The sequence below is a fragment of the Lottia gigantea genome (assembly GCF_000327385.1).
Source record: "Lottia gigantea unplaced genomic scaffold LOTGIsca_58, whole genome shotgun sequence".
Taxonomy (NCBI): Eukaryota; Metazoa; Mollusca; class Gastropoda; family Lottiidae; genus Lottia; species Lottia gigantea.
In genome coordinates, this window is record NW_008709979.1 from 380,839 (window position 1) to 406,786 (window position 25,948).

The following is a 25,948-nucleotide window of genomic DNA, read 5'->3' on the forward strand; positions in this document are numbered from 1 at the left end:
TTACCGGGGGTAGAACCCCCGGTAGAATCAACCCACGTAACCCCAGGTAAAACCAACCCCGGTAAAAACCAACCCCGGTAAACCTCCCACCCCGGTAATCTTTCACTGGGGTCCTGAATAGTATAAATAGAACCTCGCAATGTGAGTCAAATAAATCAGTCTGAAGAGTTCAACCTTGAACGAAACTACTAGTCACTGAAAACTAGGGATAACTTGTCGCCCAGCCAATCTTTATCTCATATTTATAGACAAACAACTTACCTTCCTCTTGTTTGACTTTTTTCATTTGCTGCTTGCATTTCACTTCTAACATCTCTCTCTAAATCTCGTATTTTCTTTGTTAACTGACGATATTCATTCACCAATTCACTTGAAAAAGAAAACTGAACTATTTAACCTTCTCTAAAATAGAATCTATCTGAATATACCTTGAATATATAGTCAGCCATTTTTAAGAATGACCACAGAAAAATATTCCTGCTAGCTCCTGCTTTCCAATAGATAACTATAATCATAAACAGACAATAATCCTTATACATGGCTGGAAAGTACATACAAACCACATCAAATGAACAGTAACAGAAATTCTCTAGTAAAAGTATGAAATCATTCTCAAGACAACCATTTCTTACCTTGAATATTCTTTCCATTCATTATTAGAAACTAAGGTTTGCTGTAATTGTCTAAAATATTGTTTTCTACATCTAATAGCAGAGCACTGGACAGTTTTACCAATAACATCATCTAATAACACAGTCTTCTGACAGAGTTCAGGAAATCCAAGCACCGATTTTACACCTACAAAAAAATTCATATCGCTGAAAATTTAAAAATCTTTAAAATGTGGCTGTATCAATGTAATCACTCTTAATTCACTCAAGCTCAGCAAACTTGCAAATAAAACCACAGTTCTACTCTAAAACCATTTCAAACTTTGTTACTATAAGGATTTCACAGTTCATAATGTATTATATCATAGAATACACCAGCTGCTAACAAAGTAATAATTTTTTCAATTTTTGCTTTAAACATTCTGTAATAATTTCAAACTTTGTCTTTAAACAATCCAGAACCTTACCATTATCTCTTTTGATTACTTGACATAGAACGTAATTAGAGAAAGAAAACAGAAATTCATAGAATTTATTTCCACCGGGGGACATTAATAATGAAGCTGCTACTCTTGGCAGATGTGAATCAGGTTCTTCCTGTAATAGAAGAGAAGATGAATAAGTATTTCTTGACATTGTTGCACTTTACACCATTACACCATCATTTATTGTAGCTTTCTGCATGTCACAATTTGCTAGCTACTTAGAAACAAAGACAATAAAAACATGTACCTTTTGTATGTTAATTAACCAATTATTACAAGCACGTCTAAACAATTGTTCATCTTTTTTATTCGATATTGGCCAAAAACATCTACAAATAAATAACAGAAACATCATATTTCTTCATAGGATTAATCTTCATTGAAATTTTAAGCTGCACATGCAATTGAATAGTTGTGTACCTGATTTGTTAATAAACCATAGTACCTATTCATTATACTCATTTAAATGGCCCAACTTGTACCAGATTGTCACATGATTTTGATAGTTCAGTCAGATATAAAGCACAGAAAGAAAAAAATTAACACATTGTGGCATAAAATACATAAGCGTCCAAATTTACCCCCAATGACTCTACTGGACTATTTTTTGTCAATATATAAGAATTACATGACAAACCAGTGGTAAAGCTTAAAAAAAAACAGGTTCTTTAAGTTACAGTACCATACTGTAAAACAGAATAGCTGAAATAATATTACTTACATACACCTGAATTCTTCTTTACACATAACAGGGTTTAACTGGTTAAACAAAAAATACAACACTGCTTCTGATCCTGTTTTATTAGGAAGATTAAACATGTCTCTAAAAATAGAATGTATTAATGAAATTGAAAGTAAGATGGATTAGATCTACAAAATTCAGCTCCAATAGACTAGACTTTATTACTAAAGGCAGAAATAGTGTGTCCCATGGTCAAATTGAAGTTGAAGAATTGAGGATTAAAATCAATAAAGATCAATCATGGTGGTAGTTTATATACAAGTTTTTAGGATAACCAGTTTACATTTCATAATTACAAGTTTAACAAATACCTACTTTGTAAAAGGTATTCTATACTTCATTTCAAAAGTTTTTGCTTCAAAGCCAAGAAGAAGTAAATTGGTAAAAAATGCTTGCTTGATATCATATTCTTTACTATTATAATCTGTTTCTAGAACAGAACCAAATACATCACTTTCATTTGCCATCTTTGGTTACTTCAATAAATCTATGTCATCTGAAAATATATCAATTAAACATCAAATATATATTATAGGCCAACGGTAATATACCAGTATCATGATAATAATATAATATTTTGGAGAGTTAATGTTTATCATGACAAAAACACACTCATATTTGAAATTGTAAGGAGAGTGAGTATCTGTGTGAGAGCTCAATCTGGGCTACTCACGCTCCTCACAATTTCAAATATGAGTAAGTTTTTGTCATAAGATAAACATTTACTCTCTTCTCACATGTGTCACAACTAAATCAAATTTTAGTTGTTACTAATACTAGGCTTATTGAGTTATTATGACCAAGGCAATGTGGTGATATAATCAGAGAGAAGCTTTACGCTGCATACAACTACTACTAGACGAACATAATGGGAAAGTAAAGTTGGTTTTCATCAAAAAATTCAAGACGAAAATTGTTAAAATTGTAGCTTAATTCACTGTGATAGCCTAATGAAGTTTTGTAGTGTTTGGACTTGTTTCAAAATTAAAAACTGATTACAAATTTCAGTTTGTGAGTTTTAGTTACACACCTGGCAACTGGCACATAAAGGAATTATAACAGACTTTAATATTCTGAAAAGTGATTAATGTCCATATCTCAAATCTTCTGAGTAACTTTCACCAATCAATAGAAACATTTCAGAAGAATGATAACCTTCAATAACTAAATAAGATTTCATTTCGCCGCCATTTTCAAGAACCCGGATGTAGTTTCATTTAGCTGAATAATCCAATAATCGGTTCAGTTCTATATCAGAAAACGAAAATATTTGAAAGTAATAACTCTATGGTTGAGATAGCTCTCCTAGGCTATGCTACTTACGATTTCTCATAATTGGGTTTGCCTTTTTCATGGATATTTTTCACGAAGACCGACCAAAAGGCTTATAGAGTCATGAGCTTTCAAAACCAAATTTTAATTAGATGAATACAATAAAATAGTATCGATTCATTGTTTGAAACAATAATGACTGGTTTGCATACAATGAAAATGGTCAAAACTGATGGTTTCCAAATAATCTTGGCTGCACAAAATCATTTATTTCCATATAATCTGCTTATTTCAAATAATTTTGTCAAAGAATTTAATTCCCACATTGCGCCTCATAACCAAACAATTCACTGTAAAAGTATAAAGATAGGCTATAATTTAAAAAATACACAGAAGTGTTCTATATATTATATATCTTGTTTGAAATAACCAGGAAAAAAGAGTGATTACTGGCATTTGTGGGTTTTTGATTTTTGGAGTAGGCTACTAGGCCTAGCAGTTTTTTTTGTTTGTAAAAGACAGTTGGTAGGCTAGCTTATTCTGTAATTCTGAGTTAGTATCGTTTAATTGTACGGGAAGCTGGGATAGAAATATTATTAAATTGGGAAACAAATGGTAGTCTATTATTTGGGAATCAAACTGAATAATATTGAGTCGAGAGGGTGAAATGTTTATTAGTTGATTCATCCAAAAGATTTCCCTGTATAGGCCTAGTCTTTTTAGATGTCTTGGGATTTTTTGTCTCCTTCATGGGAGGGTTTTAAAGGGACAGAAGCGGCATTTTGGTGGATTGATTTTAGTCGTGAACAATTTGGATTTGAAGGCTCAAATTTCGACGGTGAGCTATGAACACTATTAATAATAGTATTATTGATTGGTTTAGCTACTAAAAAATTCTAATGAGACTAAAGTATGAGTGGTAAAAAAATGGAGCATTTGTCCCTTTAAGCTGTGTTTAACTTATTTTCAATTTGAGAAACAGTTTCAAAACTTGCCAGGACACATCGGATCGTAAAGTTTAACGGGGTTTGCTTCAAAACGACGGATGGTCGGAACGTTACCGGGAACTAGACTACGTTTCTATGCAGAGCTATGGAAGCACCAATCGAGCAGAAACTTAAAAATTTTCACTCGTTAGTGATAATATTGCGATAAACACCAACTCTCACGAGAGGTGCCAACAACATTGTCGTCATCAGCCATGATGGCATATATTATTTTGTCTTGCAACCCGGGCAATGTTTTAAGGAATGGTTAGTATTTTCTGAACGCGCACGCTCATCGCAAAGACTTGAATTCCACGGCCCACTTCTTAAGGCCCTGAAACAGAAAGGCGGAGGCATCATCACCTTCAGTGGAGACTATCGTGTTGGAATTAACCATTTCAATTGCAGATACTATAGTCAGTTATGTCAATTTCAAAAGGCATGGTGACGGAATCACATCAGTAGGCCTACCGGTATATCAACAGTGTGCAGAAACAGTGCGTATGTTGTCAGACAAGCTCAAAAGATGGTCTGATACAAAGTTGTCTTTTTGTCTCTCCAAAAGATGGCGTAATTTCGCAGTTTCTCATGTATAGATCTCATGATTGAGGTAATGGTGCCTACGTCGCCACATTTACATTTTACAATCAACAACATGTGGTGAAGTGTGGACCGTGACCCCAATCATGTGATCCACGCCATCTTGGTTTCATTTTGGTACCATGTTGGGAACACAGAATAGCTGGTAATGTCTTCATGGACTCATAAATGGTTTATTTTTGCCTTAAATAGCAGGCTCTACCCGTAACGATATCACGCATGAGTGGCTAGTAGCCTACAGGACCAACCTGACAATGGGATTGCAATTTTGTTTCCATACACAGATATTGTCATATGACATGCGACATGAAAGGGTTCAGTAAAGTCCAAAATAAAACTACAAGCTATGCATACCGGGGTCTAAACGTGGTTTAACTTACTGCATTTTATTCCCAAAAAATGAATATTAATTAAACCAAGGGGTGATGTACATTTATAATGACAAGAAGAAGAATTATTACAGGAGACAAGAAAACACCAATACTCATTTATGATGCCTAAATTGTATCTTCTCATTATGCAGAACAATTAATTTCTGTATGTAAATATCGGTGTGATATTATGCCAGAGAGCACATTCAAGTCCCCGCGGTTTCATAGCCTCTTGCCATTGATCTCCACCGCTTTTTGGTGCACCAGGGCCAACCAGGACATGACCTATAATATTATCTTTAGTATATCTTCTATTCCTTTTTATAATAAATTCCAAATTGTAAGAATCATGATGTTCATTGGGTATGGTAAATAAAAATGGTTGATTCCAAACTGGATGCAGTCCTCCTTGCACCTGAGTTTCACGACTTGAAACGATTTCACCATCTTTATATAAGTTGATGACCACACTATGACCTGAAAAAACAACCAGAAATCTGAGACGTGCAGGCCCGTAGCTACAGGTGCAAGCCATGACATTTGATATTCGATGTGTCATGCACACTCAACCTTCGCTATTTGAAAGCATCTTAGTTCCCAATAGATGCTTACATACACATTTTTATTAATAAACACAAGACATATTGACTACCTGGTACTCCGATGAGCTTATCTGATTTTGGTAGGTTATTGGCTTTCCTTATCAACACCTTCATTCGTTTCGCCATTGATTGGTATTGTAACAAAACAAATAATTCTCCCAAATCGCTTTCTAAAAACTTATTTGATGTACTCATCTGAAAATAACCAAAAAAATGTATTATCTGTTTTCTGTTATTTTTTTATATCCCTATCATCATTGTAATCTAACAAATTTTTGCACTGTCTTGCTTTTGTGTATTTCTAACCAATCAAAGCGAGTGATGAAGGACCTGTTGGTTGAGAGGTACCGGCGGTTGCTCACATTCACAAGGCAATCGATCAAATTTAAATATTCTATATGAGATCATCATTATCCCAGAACGAGTTTATATTTCACGTAAAAAGTACTTCCTTCATGTCTATATCAATTGGTACATACCTTTTTCATCCATTTTCTCTTGAAATATACCTTAATCTCATTATTTTGTGCTGATTTCCAATCTATATCCCGTCCATTTACAAAACCTTCACATATAATAGACTCCCTGTGGGATTTTTTCTTTGAATCTTTTCCCAAAACAGTAAGACGAAATGTCGATTTAATCAAATTTTCAACAGTCTGATCTTTCAATCTAAATATATCAATGAACTCCAAATTTTTGGCAGCATGAACTGGTTGACTATGGAATCCTTCAGGATGATCTGGGAAAACTCGTAACCAAATATGTATATCATTATATAAGTCGATTTTTAATACATTGTATAACTTATCTAGACTGATAGTTAAACAGTTGTGGTCTGTATCCAGATTGATAAATAAAGTCATAAATGTGAGAGAATCTGTGTTATTGGTTTCCGGCACGTCTTTATATAAAGTTGTAAGTGACGTACATCTCTTAATGGGTTCACTTCTTGGGTCAAAACTTATATCTTCAAAACTCCGTGCCTCTGACAACTTTGCCCCATGTATAATTCCTATAATCGGTCTAGGATATGAGGGTGGTTTGGAATCGGCGTAAATATCAGATTTACCAAACGCATCAGGTGCTGTTGAAGTACAGGCAATCTGAGACTTACGAGAAATTATGTCCAATGCTTTATATCCTTCTATCTCTACTTCTTGATTATTTAATAATACATATCTTTTATCACTTATACCTGAAAAAATAAATTAAAACAACTGATATGCTTCGTTTAAGATAAATTGCCTTTTGACAGACAAATGACTTTTTTGGTTTTTGGTTAAGCTTTGGGTGGTGAGAATTGAGGGAAGACTATGCAAGGATAGCGGCAAGCATTTTTGGCGCAGAGCATCGGGCTCGTCAAACGTTAGAATAAAACGAAAATGAAGTGGGGATAAATCACTTTTCTAGGGGGCAAATAGAACTCTCCATCAGCATAATTTGTTTTCTCTGGATGAGTTAAAAGAGTCTCAATAAACGTAATTACTTTTACCTATAAAAGGATTCTGCAAAACAAGTTGTTGGGCTTTAGGTTCATCGTATTCTACTGCATTTGTATAACAACAACAACATCGTTTACAGAGTTCCATTGTATTCTGTAACCAGGCTCACAATCTGGTCAAATAAATCAAATCAATTTGTCATAAACTAAAATGTGACGTCACCCAACAGACGGCTGATAGAAAGGTAACAATTTACAAAATGATTTTGACACCAGCTAGTCTAGTGTTCTCTATACTAATAGATAAAACTCTCAAATCATCATTAATGTTCTCCCAAACTTTTCATAGAAGTTGAGGCAAAATTAACATTCTAAATTATCAATTGACGCTTTGTGCTTTATTGCTTCAAAATCTTAAGGGTGACAAAGGGTATTTGCCTGAATATATTTGTTTGCTTGCAATTTTGCCTACCGCTTCTAAAGCCGCATTAACTCCATTGACCCATTTGCCATCGAAAATATTCATTAGCATTGCGACTTGTTCTAAGATCCCATATGGTCAACGTGGCTGAGCGCTTTCACGAAAAATGCGGTTTTTTTTTCGACAATTTGAACACCTTGTGCCACACATTGTTCTTTATCAAATATGTCCTGCTGATGTTCAAAACGTCAGTTGTACTAAAAACACAAAATGTTACTTCTCATGACATAATTTCTTACCTTAAAAGTTTTCAGTAAACTTGTTCAAGCAGCATGTTTTTACAATGGGTGGTCAAAAAACACAATGAAGTAACGGTTGATAAAGGTGAAAACTGTTGGTATAATGATTTTTTTGTTTCTCTTTAAGTCGTGACTGATGGTTAGTTCTGAACAGTTGTGAACTTTTAAGTCCTTAGAGGTCATAGCTGTTCAGTCATTCGAAAATAGAATATTAACGAAATACGTTGATTGGACGAACTAATTCACGCAACCAATGAACGGGCTGTACAGCCATTCTGAATAGGTTATGCCTACATAAAATATTATCTTTGAAGTAGCCATGTGTTGACGTAGTGAAACCTTCTCACGGCTGTCTACATGGATTACAAAACAGTGGGATTATAGATATTTAGACAATTATTATTTCTATTGCGTACATTTTATTAACATCTCAAATATTCCATTTGACAGACTACATACTTTGTTTAATCTCTGTCAATTTGGCAAGAAAGTTGAACACAAAAGAAGATCATATTAAATGGTGAAATATTAGTTGAAATGCACATTTTTTATAAATGTTCAAGCGTAAATTATTGATTCTCGGTTGTACTACTTTATGAAAACAAATATCAACACCATCAAAATTAGGTAACGAAATTGTGATATTCATGCACATTATACCAATCAGATCTAATTAAAACACAACTCTGTTGAATTGCTCATGTGCAATCTATATCCATTTTAGTTTTTCACTTTTGTCATAAATGCACTGCAAATAAGCAGTAAATAATCTCTAATATCCAGAACACTTTCTCTGTTCAAAGACACAGAAACAACACGAAGATATGTGTTTATATGCAAATAACACCATTTTATACATATTTTGACAGTATCACAGTTTATGTTTTGTAGATATAACAATGTTTATTATAATGATTAGTGTTAGGAGGTATCAAGATAATGGTGGGGTGAGATTAACATAAAGCAACATGTATACATTCTGTTGAGGAAACACTGATAAAATTAGACTGATTAAAGTTGTGAAGCATTTTATCAATCGACAAATTGTCATTTTAGGAAGTCTCATGAACACTCCTAGACCTCTTAGACTAATGAATCGATGCTAGAACATAAACCATACGGATGAAATTCCATAACACTAAGTTCTAGAATACTATGTTAATGTGACATTGCGAGTTAAACGCGAACTTAAGAAGAGTTAACATCGTAACATCACCAGGTCCTGCAATTGGCCATTATGATAATCACAATACGATGTTTCACAAATGAGTAATTTTTGACAGTTTCCATTTCTTTTCAATATACTGACACAAACACTGGCTTTGTACAGTATGTCTCTCTTCAAATCGTTCTGTTAATTTTCCACGTAAATACCAGCAGGCATACATTGCTGCTTCTTTTACTAACATTAAATGAAATATATCCTACAATAAAAATTTACTATGATTAAATTGTTAAATTGTTAAAAAAAAAATTATGTGTATCGAGAACACTGATAGCATCAATTTGCACAATTCCAATTTTCAATCAGACATCTATATGGTTTCCTCCGATTCCACAAACAATAAATGTTTGGTGATGTCACAAAATCAACATACCGTTATCAGAAAAGGCCCTTCGCGACTAGTGATGCCATCAAATAGAGAATTTGCAGAAGCCACAGACGTCTGATTGAAAATTGGACAAGCTGACTGACAAGTACATTGCCAAACATGTTTTCATGTCCTACCAGCAAACCTATTCACCCGACTCGATAACTATTTCTGGTTATATATTTACTATAATAGTCGCAATAAGGCAAAACTACTAATGGTTGGGTTGTTTAAGCTTGAACGCATTATGCTGATAAGTCAAAAAATAATTGGGGCATACGATTTCGATCAGTATGTTTTATAATTTACAATCATGTAAATATATTACCTGGTTTTTATAAGGAGGTGTTTCACAACAAAACCATGATTTAATTATCTTGTAACATGTTAAAATATCCTCACCAGCACTCGTCTTACAGTTCTTTAATTCATCAACATATTTCTCTTTCAGATATTCCTGCAAGATGAATGAACTATAATATTGTTATTGTGATTTCTCAAGGATATTCTAAAATATTACGCTTTAAATTACGAAGAAATATACTTTAATAATAATAGAACTTTACCGAGCCCACGTTTTAAGAAGTCTTGCTCACAAGTTGCTGACTGAAGTCACCAAGTTTGTACGCACGAGTTGTCCCCCATTTATTCTATATTAATGGAATGGTCTTACTAGTCATTCTGACAGAGAATGTTGATTAACCCCGATAACTGGCATATTCGAGCGCTGCGTTTGGTCTTTGCGAATTTTAATATCGTTAAAACCCTCGGCCGAATTTTATCCTTTTCACGAAGGATGAAGTATCAGTGAAACTTCCTTTTGAATACTTAATGTAAGGAAGTAAAACGGAAGTACAATGTAACATAATGCACGATCATGGAAAATCAATTGGTCTATTCAAGTAACTTGATAGACAAAATAGACAAATCCATGTTGAAGAATTGTCAAGCTGAATCTATCTTACCATGAACATAATCAAATCATTATTCATAAAAACATAATGAAATAGGTTACTGCGTAAATAAAATATACTCACCATACATGGTAGGTAATTATAATAAATAAGTTTTATGTGGTGAGAGTTAAGGATAAAGAAGAGTGAGATATGATATACCTATTTCTTAACAACGAAATATACATATATTTTTTATTACATAAATAACATTACGTTTGTAGTGAAAATCATTTAAGGTATTTCAAAGGATATTTCATCTGCAACCACTGACACTATGATATTTTGATCCATGAGTTTATCATTTATAACAGCCAAATCATTCTTATAAGAGCGGTGATAACAATCCTGAAATTCATAAAAAAAAAAATTCTTTAAAGTTAGAAACTATTAACTACCCTTTTAAAGGGATAGGTTCGCAATACGTTTTTGATCAATTGAACCTTAGTCTCAGAAACGAGAATCCTTTTAGCTAAGCTTATCAATTCACAGGTCTACGTCAAAATTAAGGCCTTCAAAGCCAAGAGTTTCCAAAATTATCTGCGTTTGACAGTAAAAAAGACGAGTCGTCTTGAGCTCTGCCATATAAGAAATAGAAAGTGAAATTCCTAGTTTGAGATATATTTGAATGAATTATGCGATTTTCGTACAATTTTAATTCTTCCGAAGACTATTTACATAATCATATTCAAGACCTAAATCAACCTCCGAAATGGAGAGGCTGTCCCGTTAAGGATAGTGAAAAACCTAAATGAGATTGTGTTTTCAAAAAAATAGAGTTATATTACAGTTGATCGATAAGAAAAGGGTCGGAAAAAAGACAGAAGGGCGGCAGTGAAGACAATGAGTCTATCATTTTATCAAAATTATTAAAGCTTAGTTATTACTTTATATATTAATTTGATATACATGTATATTTCTTTTTTATTTGTTCATTTGTGTACTATATTTTGTACGAAATAAATATATTATTATTATATAATTGTTCCCAACACATACATGTTAGCAAAATAGTTATTACGGTTGATATAAAAAAAACCTCGCAGTGTGTAAATCACGACCTGGAATCATTATCTCTTAATATATACATTGAATATTCAATATCTTTTAATAGATACATTGTATATTCATTTTCTAATAATATCAACATTGTATATTCATTATCTTTTAATATATATAAATATTGTATATTCGTTGTATTTTAATATATACATGGTATATTCATTATCTTTTAATATATATGTATTGTATATTCATTGTCTTTTAATACATACATTGTATATTTATTATCTTTTAATATATACATTGTATATTCATTATCTTTTAATATATATGTATTGTATATTCATTGTCTTTTAATACATACATTGTATATTCATTATCTTTAATAGATAAGTAAGTAAGTGTATTGCAAAGAGCAATTTAGACTCATCAGCATGATATATAAATATATACAATATGTACAATACGGAAATAATAAACTATATAAATAATAACAATATAATTATATAACATGATGATAAGTATAAAGATACATTGTATATTCATTAACTATTAATATCAACATTGTATATTCATTATTTTTTAATATATACATTGCATATTCATTATCTTTTAATATATACATTTATGTACATTTTATATGCATTATCTTTTAATATATACATTGAATATTCCTTAACTATTAATATAAACATTGCATATTCCTTATCTTTTAATATATATATTGTATATTCATTGTCTTTTAATATATACATTGTATATGCATTATTTCTTAATATATATATACATTGAATATTCATTAACTATTAATATCAACATTGTATATTCATTAACTATTAATATCAACATTGTATATTCATTATCTTTTAATATATACATTTATGTACATTGTATATGCATTATCTTTTAATATATAAATTAAATATTCCTTAACTATTAATATAAACATTGTATATTCATTATCTTTCAGTATATACATTGCATATTCATTATCTTTTAATATTGTATATTCATTATCTATTGATATATACATTGCATATTCATTATCTTTTAATATATATATTGTATATTCGTTGTATTTTAATATATACATTGTATATTCATTATCTTTTAATATATATTGTATATTCATTGTATTTTAATATATACATTGTATATTCCTTATATTTTATATATATATATTCTATATCCATTGTCTTTTAATATATACATTGTATATTCATTAACTATTAATACAAATATTGTATATTCCTTATCTTTTAATATATACATTGCATATTCATTATCTTTTAATATATACATTGCATATTCATTATCTTTTAATATATATATTGTATATTCATTGTCTTTTGATATATACATTGTATATTCATTGTCTTTTAATGTATAGATTGCATATTCATTATCTTTTAATATTGTATATTCATTATCTTTTAATATATACATTGTATATTCATTATCTTTTAATATATATATTGTATATTCATTATCTTTTAATGTATAGATTGCATATTCATTATCTTTTTATATTTTATATTCATTGTCTTTTAATGTATATAGATTGCATATTCATTATCTTTTAATATTGTATATTCATTATCTTTTAATATATACATTGTATATTCACTATCTTTTTATATTGTATATTCATTATCTTTTAATATATACATTGTATATTCACTATCTTTTAATATTGTATATTCATTATCTTTTAATATATACATTGTATATTCACTATCTTTTAATATTGTATATTCATTATCTTTTAATATATACATTGCATAATTCATTATCTTTCAATATTGTGTATTCAGTATCTTCTAATAGATACATTGTATATTTATCATGTTTTATAATATACATTGAATATTCATTATCTTCTTATAGACACATTGTATATTCAGCATCTTTTAAGTATAAATTGCATATTCATCATCTTTTAATAGATACATTGAATATCCATTATCGTCTAACAGATACATTGAATATCCATTATCTTATAACTTATGCATTATATATTCATAAACTTCCAATAGATACTCATTAGCTTTTAATATTAAATATAACTTAAAGAGAATATTTCATACATTACCTGACAATTAAAACGTAGAATACAAGACATGATAACAGTGAATATTAATCCCATAGCAAATATGCTAAATAAAGGTATCCATCTTTTTACAATATCGTCTTGAAAATATCTGGTCGTAAACAGAAAAATAACTCCCATTAAACAAATGAGACATAAATAGGCTAATACTGGACAAAATAATTTATCGGGTCTTCTGTAATCACGATACATATTCATAATATCTTTTATCATCGTATTGAATATAGTTTCATCCAACTGAAAAAAAAAACACAAAATATTTAGCCTGAGGAGATGAAGTTGACGAGGGAATTGTTTTGCCATGAGATTGCCATTTATCAATAATATGTATATATACATCACGCCCTGTGTTTCATGTGATCTGAAATCTGCTTACTACGATTCCCCTCAAAACAACTAAACATAAACAGGGCCTTATGGTTACTAAACTGTGAGAATTCAAAAGTGATAATACTTTGTATTTACTTACGATAAAACTCTCTTTCTGTAATTGTTGTAGGAACTTCACTTGCAGTGTCAACTTCTTTCTTTCTTTTGAACTATAACATCCTCTATGTGAAGCTAATACTTTCATATTTAGATAATTATCTGAATAAAATTGATTTGTTTTGATAAATGAACTATATCTGATTAAAATATAGATCAGAACAAATGTATAGATTTTACTATTTCTTGATTTTGCTTATATGATCACCCATATACACTTTTAGAAATGCAAGCAGGAAGAATATACTATTTTAAGAAACAACAGATTTTATGGATATAGACTTCTATTTATTATTGAACACAACGTTTCATTGTGTACAATAATAAATAGAAGTCTATATCCATAAAAACTGTTGTTTCTTAATGTGCTGTGATACTCCTAAATGTCTTACAAGGATTATACTATTTTAGTTTATAATTATATTTGAAATTCGTCTTTATTATGATTCGAGAAACTAATCATTAATTCCTTTAGTGGAATAAAGTTGTACAAAACTCACCAGTTTTATCTGCTATTGAACGAATTAAATTTGGAAACCATTCCTCTTCTCTCCTTAAATCCAGGATATGTATTGGAAGTATACCTTTAAATGGCAATGTCATGGTACAATCATCAATTTTTAGTGGAATCATTAGACTATTATCTTTATCAATGTATGTTTGTAAGTGCATTTCAGCGGTATATACTCCTTCGCGACCACTGAAAAACGCGTCTGAAAATATGACAACCATTTTCACCGATTGTTCAATAGCTTCAGTTATACTTCTTATTTGTGTCTTAGCCGGAGAAAAATCCCTCTCTGAGAAGCAACATTTTATACCATGTCCTTCTAGTTTATTTAAAATGTATAGAGCAGCATGTTTATCATGTGGGGAATTTTCACAATAGAGAAAAACGTGGTATTTTTTATCATCGGGAAGTTCAAGTTTCAGTCCAACATGACCCGTGTTGATGGTCACAACCACAGAGTTGTTACTTTCTAACCCACGTTGGTCCTTTCCTTTTGTTAGGTCTTCAGACATCTCTTCCAAATATTACACTATTGATACATGGCACAACTACAATAGGTTAGTGTTAATATCTGTATTGCTGAAGTGCTTCTTTTCCAAGAACAGACCCATGAGAGTTGTTATACAGTTTCCCCCATAGAATTCATACATTATAACATAAACTTTAAGAAATCACAAACGTACGAATGATACGTAGATAAACATTATTGTAATGTATAGAAACATCCCAAGGTGTATTAACTATATATTATATAAAGATATATATCCACTAGTGACAGGTATCACAACAATTAAAACTATCAAAATTATAGTAGATGTTTTCTTACGAGAATAATAAACAACAATGGCGCTGCTATTCGTCCCAATTTAGTTTATCACAGTGAAAATTTCCACTATTTTCTCGATACGGTTTGTTAGTTTATGTCTTATTTTATGTCTTATAATAACATGTTTTACCTCGATCATATCCGGGTCGAACAGCAACCTACAACTGCGAGTACTTAAGTCTTTATTTACATATTTGAAAAATGTTGATGAGTAGTAATAAATGATTCGTCGAATCTGTTTGAAGAACTGTATGTATAAACGAGGTACGGTGTCCGGTTGTCTATAAGACAGAAACAGAAAAAGCAAATCGTGTCCTCATCGTATCCAGGTCAAGGAGCTTTAATAGATGTTAACTTTAACTTTCCCGACTCATCGAAAGAAAATAAAAAACAATCATTGTCATGATGCAACACCATGATAATAAAAATTATCTCCAACGAGTAAAATGGGGAGCCGGGGTGGCTCAGTGAGTTGGACGCTTGCTCGCTAACCTGAAGGTCCAGGTTTCAATCCCGGCATAGGTCAAGATAATACCTTCGGATTTTTCAACCCGGTTTCCCCCTATCAGTGATGCAGGTACGAGGGGCTTACGAGTGTCTAGTCGTTCGGATGGGACAATAACCGAGGTCCCCTGTGCTACAGGCTGTGCACGTAAAGAGCCCTCGACAGTTGGAAATCGAAAACGAGCAGGCTTATGCCACTGTCCTGGCAAAATTTCCCTCATTGCACCCTGCATGGCGTTGCCCGTCTTCATTTGTCCACATGGTGCAGAAAAGTAGGACGTAAAACTCCATTCATTTAATTTCGTTTCCAACGAGTAAACGGGTACGGCCCCAACATGAAATTTTATATATCAGGAATACTATCACGACAACTGAATACCTTCTTCAACCCCAAACTTCCAAAGAAACATACGACTATATAGTCATAATTTCTATAGTCGATATTGCACTCTGTTGAACGCTACAAAGATTTATTAGAAATATATTCGCGGCTTAATAAACATTACGCCAAAATGTAGGCTACACGACTGAGTATTGCGAAATATAGCCACTACATAATTAATAAAGCGTGAAGTAAATCTATCTTATACGTAATCTTTAAATATTTCAAAGTGGCGTGTCTTAGAAAAGTCACAAGATTTGTGTTGAAAAAAGTAAATTGGGACAGGACAGAACTTTAATATTTCTAATGCTATCTATTATCTAACATGGTGTTCAAAAACGCACCTGACGCGATTATCGCCAGGCCGAACCTCTAAAGCGATCGTAGAAGTAGAAGTTCAAATGAAAATGAGTATAAAGAAGGGGGTCACACACTTGAGGCGGTGCGAAAATTTGCTTGTCGTATTGAACAATAGAAGGTAAACAATAATATTTTATTTATTCTTTAACATGAGATCAATAAAAAGTAAGTAATACAATCTGTTGAAAATAAACTTGAAATCTGTTACATTATTGACTGATAGGTCTTATACTGTTAAAAATGGAGACCTTGTTTGTCTCCTAATATTAAATGTCCTTGTTCTATGCAGCAATAATGTTATACAGAGTTTTCTTCATTATCACAATCATCTCGTGTATTGATGGAAACTTCGTGTACCATAAAGGTAAGATTGTGTATGTTGTCTCTTCATTCATGTAATTGACAGATAGAACTAAGTTTTTTCTATGATGTAGTTATGGGTCTTATCACATAGGAAACAAACAGATATTTTCTCACTGTAATTTGAATGTAAGCTTAAATAATTATTTTTATACACATTATTTTGATATGTTATCATCGTTTACATGTATATTCAGTTTACGGTAGTTATGAGTTCCTGTGGCATTCATTTTTCACAATTTCTGATGGTAACTTTACACATAGCTTAGCCTACTTCATTCAATACCCTTACTTCCGAGTGTAGGCAGCCAACTCAAACCCTGCACAGTCGTTTTACAATAGTATATACTGGGAAAAGTCACTCTAATGAAAATTTACTAAACGAAATAGTTGTAATGTAATCAGTTTATGGCTCGGCCGACCCTTGCAAGATATCGAGGGTAAGAATAGTAAGATATGGGGAATTTAATCAATTTGTAATATGTACCAACGCTTCAATATGTGAATAAGGCTGATTTTTAATTTTGGTAAACAGTCATTTGGGCACAAATATTTTAAACGCAGTAAGAAACAGTACTTAAGGCACAGCGTCATTTAGACACAGTGATTTACAACTTCAAACACGTATAAGCTAAATCACTGTGCCTAAATAACACTGTGCCTATAAGACCTGTACCCAAATGCACATGCACCCACTTGTGCTTAAAATATTTGCACCTAAATGACAGTGAACATGTTTTTAAGCTATTGTTAATAAAGAACTTGAATATCACGTTAATGTATATACATTAAGGTTACTTAGTTACCCTGTATATAGCATGCAGCATGTAATCCGGAACGGTATACAAGAATTTATTGGTTAGTGTATTCAAAACATAATCAATTAGATTATGTGTAACAACAAGCCGTTAGTAACAAAAGATCAATTCTAATTATGTTCCTGTTCAACAGCAGGACCTGATCAATTCATAACATTTTGAATTATTGTTTTAAAAAATGCGGTATTTGAGACATTTGTACTCGATGTTGCATAATTATACAGTTTAGATTACGATTGCCTTTGTATCTAGTCAGCCAATTCCAATATTATGTTAGAATAAACTATTTGATTTTTCCACAGGAAAATGTCCAGATAATAAAAAGCCAGGAGAAGAATGGATGACGCCTGATTGTAAAAATTGTGTTTGCCAAGAATGGACATATTACTGTTATGTGTAAGCTTTATGTATAGTAATGTTTTATTGTAACTTTTATTCTCTACTAAGTCAACTCAAACACTTTGGCTTGTTATTTTGGCTCAATTTATGAAACTTTGTTGCCACCCGTTTCCTAGACAAATCTCTTGATGAACAAACGTGGAGGGCATAACACCTGATAGACATCTCCAATTCCCCGTTAACATAAATTCAGGTTCAATCCCGATATAAGTTAAAATAGTCAATAGGCTCGTTATTCATCATTTTTGTATTTTACAATTTTTATATTACAGATGTCCACATAGAACTATCCACGAGAAATTCGGTTGTTATATAGAGAAAAGGGATACTACTGGTGCGTCCTACCCTGTGTGTTGTTTTCCTTATATTCAAGTTTGTCCGGAGGATAAACATTTTAGTAAACAGAAATATAAAGATTATATAGACAATTCCAGACAAATTATTCCAGCGTTTTCAAGAAAATAAACATAACATTATAAATACTATATATATGATGCATGTATATTCTTATAGTATATAATATGATCCAACTATATGTTTTGTCGTGGGTCTTTTAAAATGGACTGCAATTTGATATTAAAAGAAACTCTAATCGATACGCCACATCACCTCCAGGTAGTGGAAATAGATGTGACTGTCCATACTTATTTGGCTAACCGCGGTACATAATATGGCGAATCTGATTTATGAAAAGAGAGTGGGTGTGGGGGGTGGACGGAATATATCATTCGAAGTGTGGTGTTTACCTTTTTGAAAATTTTGTGGCCCCTGCTCGGCCTCATCACTGCTGAAGAGTCCATATAGAAAACTCGAGTCTTTCAGGATGCATAAATATAACATTCTGAGCCCATATGGTGTGTCAAAATGGTCGATCGAGCCGATCTGATCCCGATTAAACATTTCTTTGATCGGCCCGATTGCCGTCTTTAATCGCCTGTCCTTCTTTTAACCCGATTGAGTCATGATCTGATCTTATGGCGGGACAAACAATAGGAGGGGGGGGATGGGGGGGGGGAATCTGATGTGATCGTTTGAACAGTTCTCAGAGAGTCTGGTACTAAAAAGTGATCGGCTACTGATTTTAAACATGTTGATCCAAACTGTCGGAGATCTGATGCGATCGTTTGAACAGTGCTGAGAGTAGGGTACTAAAAAGTGATCGGCTACTGATTTTGAAACATGTTGATCCAAACTGTCGGACCATTTTTATCGTCTATATGTCCCTTTATCTTGTAATCTGGTACCTGATCAGGATCGTTTTCTGTGCTAATAGCCATTGGCCCTTTTCTTAGCTACTAACGTACTAGAATCTAGTTTATATAGCTTTACTATCATACGTAATTTGCACCATCTTCATGATGTTAATCTACTGCAAAAGCCACCATTCTTGTTTGTAAACGTAACGTTTTAATTAGATTGTACGGTTGCGTTCTACATACGAAACTATTTTCTTACGATTTCTTCCCACATTGCCCCTTAATTATTCTTTTTTCGCACCTTCTCTGTTTCGCCCTTTGCTATTTTGACCCTTTCCCGTATCGTGATACTTGTGTTCACCCAGGTGAAAATTAGGTGATAATTCCTGTAATTTTGAATTAAAAACTCACATACGACATATTTCATTTTATATTTCGGATTAAAAACTTTAATTTTCACCTAGGTGAAAATTCGTTGAAGTATCACCTATAGGTCTAGGTGAAATATTAAAGTTTTCAATTAAAAATAACACGAATTATCACCTAGATGAAAATAATTCGGCTATCACCTGGATGAACATTAACATTTTTAATTCAAATTAATTATCACATTAAAGTACGTGCGCCAGTATACTATAGTAACGTGTTAACTGTTATTATTAATTGTACGAACGCCTGTGTTCTAGGCATACTTGCGCATGCGCTGGGCTATGTAAAATACCCGGTTTTCATTCCGCCATTGTATTTTGTTTACCTTTCAATAACAATTTATATCATCCCAGAGTAGTTGTTAATCTGCACGAGTGTTGTGTTGGTCTATACTGACAGTGAGCCAACGTAGTTAGGCCGTTTAAATGTATAACAATTTTATAATTTATTTTTATAAGGCCTATCCATCTTGAACACATTGTGCAAGCTAGACCAAAACATCTGCCTCAAGCCTATTCCAACCTCTGATAGCTAATTTGGCTAGTGATAACTGTCAAAATATCTATCAGAGGCTGGAATATGGGGTCTAGGTTGATCACTTGATACTACACAGGCATATGTTTACACGACTTCCCATCTTTGATTAGTCATTTTGTATTGTATTGTAAGTCTCAGCAAAGTGAGCTTAAGTTATCATCTTTCAAAATCATTGCTCCAACTAGGGCTACTTGGATAAGTTCTCCGTGCATCGGATATAATTAATTTGGTCGATTTTGTCAGCATATGGTCGATTCGTCCTCAATACTTTGCAAGCATTGACGGAGTAAACGTTAGAATGACCTTCATTATTTACCGGAAGTAAGAATAAAAATGTTGTGATGAGGTTGAAGTTGTGATTGTGAGATGATGGAGCGAAAGCAAAAAAGTACACCGTTTGTTCGCTATAATGCATTTGAAATACCTGCAGATCAATATGCTTTCCAGAAAACTATAAATTTCGGCCAGCTTGGTGGAGTAATAGGTAGAGTATAATACCATTTGAATAAATGTCAAGGAGTCTATGTTATGGTAGATAAACATCACATAATATGACACTACTCAACCTTAGCTGTCAGAAATAAACTACTTGCCTACTGTGTACTGTCTTGAAAAGTCTGACCACAATGATTACAGAGTCGCAATCAGTTTTATATGAATTGAAACTCCAAATTATTACTGAGATACTTTGATTGTCTTTGGTTGATAAAGATTGATTGCCAACCAGTCAAAATAAAATAATGTTTGATCTTTTTTTGGGAAAGTTCTGATAAGTGGGTAGTGACATGTTTATTTCAAATTCATAAAATTTTTTATGGAACCAAAGATATCCTCAGATACATGACATGCAACTAAAAAAGTTCATTATTTGTTATTTGTGGTTAAATAATTAATCTTTGTTGTTTCTATTGGCTTTCTACTTGAGAATGCTATATAGGCATACTGATTTAGCTGAATTGTACAGTCAAGTTACCTAATTTCGTGGATTTCGGGAAAGGATTAATAATTTACATGTGCGACCTCGCGTGACCTCCGCATTTGCTTGTTTTGATAAACATGGGTTCTCTCTACAATATCAGCTAGTAGAATGAATCCAGTAGTTTCAAGCAAGGTAAAAATTATCAATGTATACTATAGACAAATACAAAATGGCGGATTTCACTTATTACCAAACGTCACCATTTTTTATCGGCCGAATTTCCTTATAATCCCAAGCGGTAATCGGAATTCAAAGTGTCATCTGCTAGAATGTAGTCCAACGAATGAAGTCACATGATCAACTAGCGGATTCCGTGTCAGCACAAAATTTCTACGGAACACAAAGTGGACCATATTCTTATGTTGTTTCAGTGACTTTTAGCAATAAATCACGCTACGTATCTTATTTTGTTAGTCACTATTTTTTTTTAAAAATCGTGGTTCTTTGAAGGAATTGTCACTAGTTATAATGAATTGATATTAAAGATATATCCATACAACGTGTTTTTCTAGACTTATTTATAGATCTAACATTGTACATGAAAATAGGTGACGCATTTTGCCGCCGTTGCTAATGAAGTATGAGTCAAAGTGAAGGATTCATAAAGTAAATCGAAATAAACCAATTTTAATTATTTTGTAGAATATCTGAGGAAACATCTAAGACATAAAAAAAAAATTCGTTTTTTTAACTTTGACGATTTTGGATGTTGAATCCTTATATCCACGAAAATAGGTTACACCACTGTACTGTATAGACCTTATTCATCCCTCAACACTGAGAGCTAGGTTCATAACGCAAATTATGTCATCCATCAGAAGATGACAACATCATATGCTTGAATAGTCTATGTAATAGATGTAAAATATGATTAGTGTTGAGTTAGTGGAATTGGAGAAGGAAGCTTTAAAGATGTCAAGGTTGTGTTTTACTGCAGTGACACAATGCTGCCTTTGTTTGTTTGCATTATAAACCTCGTTCTGGATTCAAAGCTGCTGACGCATTAATAACATCTACCTATGCCACTTTTTTTGTATTTTCAGGATTTTGTCTTGGAATTGGAAATCATTTAACGTCTAAAGTTCCACCAACAGCAGCAACTACATTGTTACGAATTGCTATCCCTGTTGGAGTAACAGGTAAATATAGATTTAGATGTATTTGCTAACTTTCAATATTAGAGAAGTTGAAACATCACTGTAAAGCAAAAATGTATGAAGTTAAAGATTTCATTTAATAGCTTATGATTATTATGGCAGGAAATACACATTTTACCTTTTTTAAAGACCTATCTTTGTCTAAATTGAGGTCCAATTAGCCAGTTGAGTTGATAAACTTACCAAACTCATTATACTTCAATAATGTAAATATAAGAATTAATAGTAAATAAATGAAATATTTGAATTAATAGTAAATAAATGAAATATTTGAATTAATAGTAAATAAATGAAATATTTGAATTAATAGTAAATAAATGAAATATTTGAATTAATAGTAAATAAATGAAATATTTGAATTAATAGTATCCGCCCACATGTCTCTTTCTTACAGCTGTTACAGGAATAACATATGGAGCAACCTTATCTGCATTGGGAGCATTACGTGGTAAAGATGATGCTAGGAATCACTTATTTGCTGGATTCTGTTCCGGAGCTATACCTGGCTCAATGTTTAAAGGTCTGTATATTTACATGTTTATATTCATTGTTAATACTGTTTTTTTTTTGTAAGTTTTCACATAAGATGTTTTTATATTGATGTTTATGTGAAAATCGTATTTCCGTAGTATTTTTCTGGTCATTCAGTTCTGCGGTTCATCAATATTCAACTCATTGCTTGAATGTATGTTCTGTTTTATATACCTACATTACATGTGGATACACTGCTGTTCATTTGAATGTTCATTTTTAACTAATGAATGTTAATACAGACTGAAGTTGACAAGTTTTTGAGTTATTGCCCTTGACTATAACCTTGGACTGTGAAAGCAATGGTTGCAAGAGTGTTTTGATCTAATCTAAATTCATGTTCTTTTCCTTTTCTCTATTTCAGCAAATCGCTTGTCAGGTGCTATCTATGCAGGATGTTTTGTCGGACTCTGTGCTTGGCTTATTAAGTTAACGTATATAAGAAATGGTGGAAAGAAAAGAAAGTTCTCATCTGAAAGAATAAGAAATCGCCAACAATTCTTTCCTCTCAAGAGTGATGTTGAAACAAAACCTGAGTATGCTAAATATTTTACATAAGAATAGAAGAACAATGAGTATTTGGAAATAATGCCTAAATTAAGGTTTATTAGCCAGTATAGATATAAAGAGTTTTGTTTTCTGGTATAATAAATATAAATTGAACTTTGTTAATCAATCTCGTTTAATGTAAGTATATAATATACAAGTTCAGTGGAATTTTTTTAACTGATTACCTCAATACCCAGGTTTACATTCTGTACACAAACTGTCAGTTTGGTGACATTAATTAAAATTTATTCATACACATTCAATTATGAATACAGAAGTAATAAGCCCGAGAAGCAGATGCTAAGTCTTATGAATTTGGCCCAACAAACTGGGATATAGAAGTGGTATTTTAGTCACAGACTGTGTCAAAATATAGTGAAGTTTTGAATGAACCTTGCATTGGCTAAGTATTCTGTAGTAACAAAATAAAATAAAAACATTGAAATTTGAGAACAGATAAGAAATTGTGCTCTTACCCATGCATGATGAAGAGAACTAAAAACATATACAAAATAAGCGACAGATTACACTGTATTATTTTACATTATTTATTTATATACTTCTTATACTACCATTTTGGACAATTTCAGGAAGACTTTTTTAAATATTATATTTTATTAATAAGCATACTTTTACATTTTTACATAGTACATTATTATTAGTAAATATATATATACAATAGCAACTATTGAACTTAATATAAATGTAAAATAAAACAAAATATGGGAGGGGATAGAGAGTGTCTTGTTTAATGTCCAACAGGAGAAATTAAAAAAAAATACTATTACAAATACAATTCTTTTTTCATCATGATAAATTACTTGTCTAATTTCATTATTTAATCTATTTAAAAAAGATTTAGGAACTAACTGTCTTACTGAATATTTTTGCGGTTGCTCAGTGAGTTGGATGCTTGCTTGCTTGATTTTGACAATCTTGTTGTGAGTGTTTGTAGTTACCCAAGGATTAACCTATTGAAAATCAGAAAAATCAAAAAAATATTTAGTATGAGTAATTGCACTTGTTAAATTTTTAGCTCCTCAACACTCTAGAAGGCACAATTCTTGACAGATTTTGATGAAATTTGGTGCAAGTGTTTATCACCCAAGGATGAACCCTATTGAAAATTCAAAAAATCAAAAAATGTTTTAAAGGGGTTATTTACCTTGTTCTTGAAAACGCTTTCAATATTGGTAATATTATTCAGTGTTGCCTCAAAAAGTTCAAAAGAAGAGGTTGAAGGTTGAATATTTGATACGGGTAATTCTTACTGTACTGCCAAATATTTTTATTCAAAAGCTGTCAGTGGGTGTATAGTGCCTGGCAAGGATACAACATCCTATAAACATGGTTTATGAAAGTAGTACTGATTTTCTGTAAGACTTGCCTTTCAGTTTTTGATGTGATATCGCCAAGAATATAATTTATACATAACAACAAAGAAATGCGAGTTATTTTATAACTATGGTTTGTACATTATAAACATATTATTAAAAATTACATCGAAATATACAAAATATTATAATACAAATTTACCGAATAGCGAGAGTATTTCAAAATATATCAAACTAATATTTGAGGCAAAATTAAATTAATTCTTATCTGTTGTTCAACCGTCAACGATTTAGTTACAGATATAGAAATTTATTTGCGTTATTTTCAGGCCTCAAAAGACATACAATTGAGCAAATCAAGTTTGTTAGTTTGGCAAATTGGTAAGACTTTTTAGAAATAGCCTTGCTAATTTCCATTGTTATAAATAATCATAATTAAAAAACATTGGGAACATTTCTTATTTTCATTCTGACTACATATAATACAGTTTTTACTACAATCATTAGTACATGTAGGTCCTGATTTACCAGAAATACAACCATATATACAACTACCATCATTTCTATTACATGTACCATTATAACAACCTGTACTACATTTACCATCACAATTATTACCATATCTACCATTAATACATCCTACAGTACATCTACCATCTCTATCACAGGTTGATTTACCAGGTAAACATCCTGTACTACATGTTTCATTACAATAATTACCAAATGTTCCTGAATTACATGATTCACAATGTCCAGAATCCTATTTACAATCACCAGGACAAATGTTAAGACAGTGTTCAGTGCATTGGTTTCCAAAATATCCAGATTTACAACTTGTAGTATCTTGATTACATCTATTGATACAATTACTATTACACTTTGTTCGACATTGATTACCATACCATCCTGTCTTACAACTTGTACATTGATTATTATTACAACTAACACAGTTATCTAGACAGGTATCCTGACAGTAATTACCTTTATAACCATCTATACAACCAGTTGTACAAGTTACTGGTCTAGATTGTGATTGATAACATTTACTCTGTTTACATTTAGAACGACATTTATTATTACATGTATCACCATACCATGAT

General features: G+C 31.8%; 6 protein-coding genes across 6 annotated transcripts in view; 2 read left to right on the forward strand and 4 right to left on the reverse strand.

The window, feature by feature from the left end:
* The window catches only part of LOTGIDRAFT_235007 (hypothetical protein), a gene marked incomplete at its 3' end in the record, with an annotated part of 9,930 nt that extends 6,906 nt beyond the window's left edge, over positions 1-3,024 (reverse strand). Inside the window, exons 1-7 of the mRNA XM_009063462.1 lie at positions 2,869-3,024; positions 2,154-2,334; positions 1,818-1,919; positions 1,344-1,425; positions 1,079-1,208; positions 633-798; positions 262-369 (exon numbers count right to left, since the gene is read on the reverse strand). Coding sequence (XP_009061710.1) covers positions 262-369; positions 633-798; positions 1,079-1,208; positions 1,344-1,425; positions 1,818-1,919; positions 2,154-2,305 — 740 coding nt within the window. The 5' untranslated portion in view covers positions 2,306-2,334; positions 2,869-3,024. The remainder of the gene's footprint in view (positions 1-261; positions 370-632; positions 799-1,078; positions 1,209-1,343; positions 1,426-1,817; positions 1,920-2,153; positions 2,335-2,868) is intronic.
* Positions 3,025-5,070: 2,046 nt separating this feature from the next.
* Positions 5,071-6,868, reverse strand: Syt18 (synaptotagmin 18; the record flags this gene model as incomplete). Its single annotated transcript, XM_009063569.1, has 3 exons — positions 5,071-5,544; positions 5,720-5,864; positions 6,149-6,868. Coding segments are annotated over 3 exons (1,185 nt in total), but the record flags the coding sequence as incomplete, so codon positions are not given.
* A 2,224-nt stretch (positions 6,869-9,092) lies between these two features.
* On the reverse strand, positions 9,093-14,999 carry LOTGIDRAFT_235009 (hypothetical protein; the record flags this gene model as incomplete). The annotated part of the gene is made up of 7 exons (XM_009063463.1): positions 9,093-9,257; positions 9,754-9,882; positions 10,463-10,496; positions 10,632-10,726; positions 13,473-13,727; positions 13,960-14,078; positions 14,477-14,999. The coding sequence occupies 7 exons, from the start codon at positions 14,997-14,999 to the stop codon at positions 9,093-9,095; spliced, it is 1,320 nt and encodes a 439-aa protein (XP_009061711.1).
* A 1,709-nt stretch (positions 15,000-16,708) lies between these two features.
* Positions 16,709-18,601, forward strand: LOTGIDRAFT_166396 (hypothetical protein; the record flags this gene model as incomplete). The annotated part of the gene is made up of 4 exons (XM_009063464.1): positions 16,709-16,724; positions 16,849-16,923; positions 18,040-18,133; positions 18,409-18,601. The coding sequence occupies 4 exons, from the start codon at positions 16,709-16,711 to the stop codon at positions 18,599-18,601; spliced, it is 378 nt and encodes a 125-aa protein (XP_009061712.1).
* A 1,480-nt stretch (positions 18,602-20,081) lies between these two features.
* LOTGIDRAFT_235010 (hypothetical protein) lies at positions 20,082-24,302 on the forward strand. The gene is made up of 4 exons (XM_009063465.1): positions 20,082-20,782; positions 22,321-22,416; positions 22,829-22,954; positions 23,330-24,302. Exons 1-4 carry the CDS (start codon positions 20,665-20,667, stop codon positions 23,521-23,523), a joined length of 534 nt encoding a protein of 177 aa, XP_009061713.1. The 5' UTR covers positions 20,082-20,664; the 3' UTR covers positions 23,524-24,302.
* Positions 24,303-25,254: 952 nt separating this feature from the next.
* LOTGIDRAFT_166398 (hypothetical protein) overlaps positions 25,255-25,948 on the reverse strand; it is a gene marked incomplete at both ends in the record, with an annotated part of 5,544 nt that continues 4,850 nt past the window's right edge. The window contains 2 exons of the mRNA XM_009063466.1: positions 25,255-25,577; positions 25,830-25,896. Of these exons, the coding sequence (XP_009061714.1) occupies positions 25,255-25,577; positions 25,830-25,896 (390 nt within the window). The remainder of the gene's footprint in view (positions 25,578-25,829; positions 25,897-25,948) is intronic.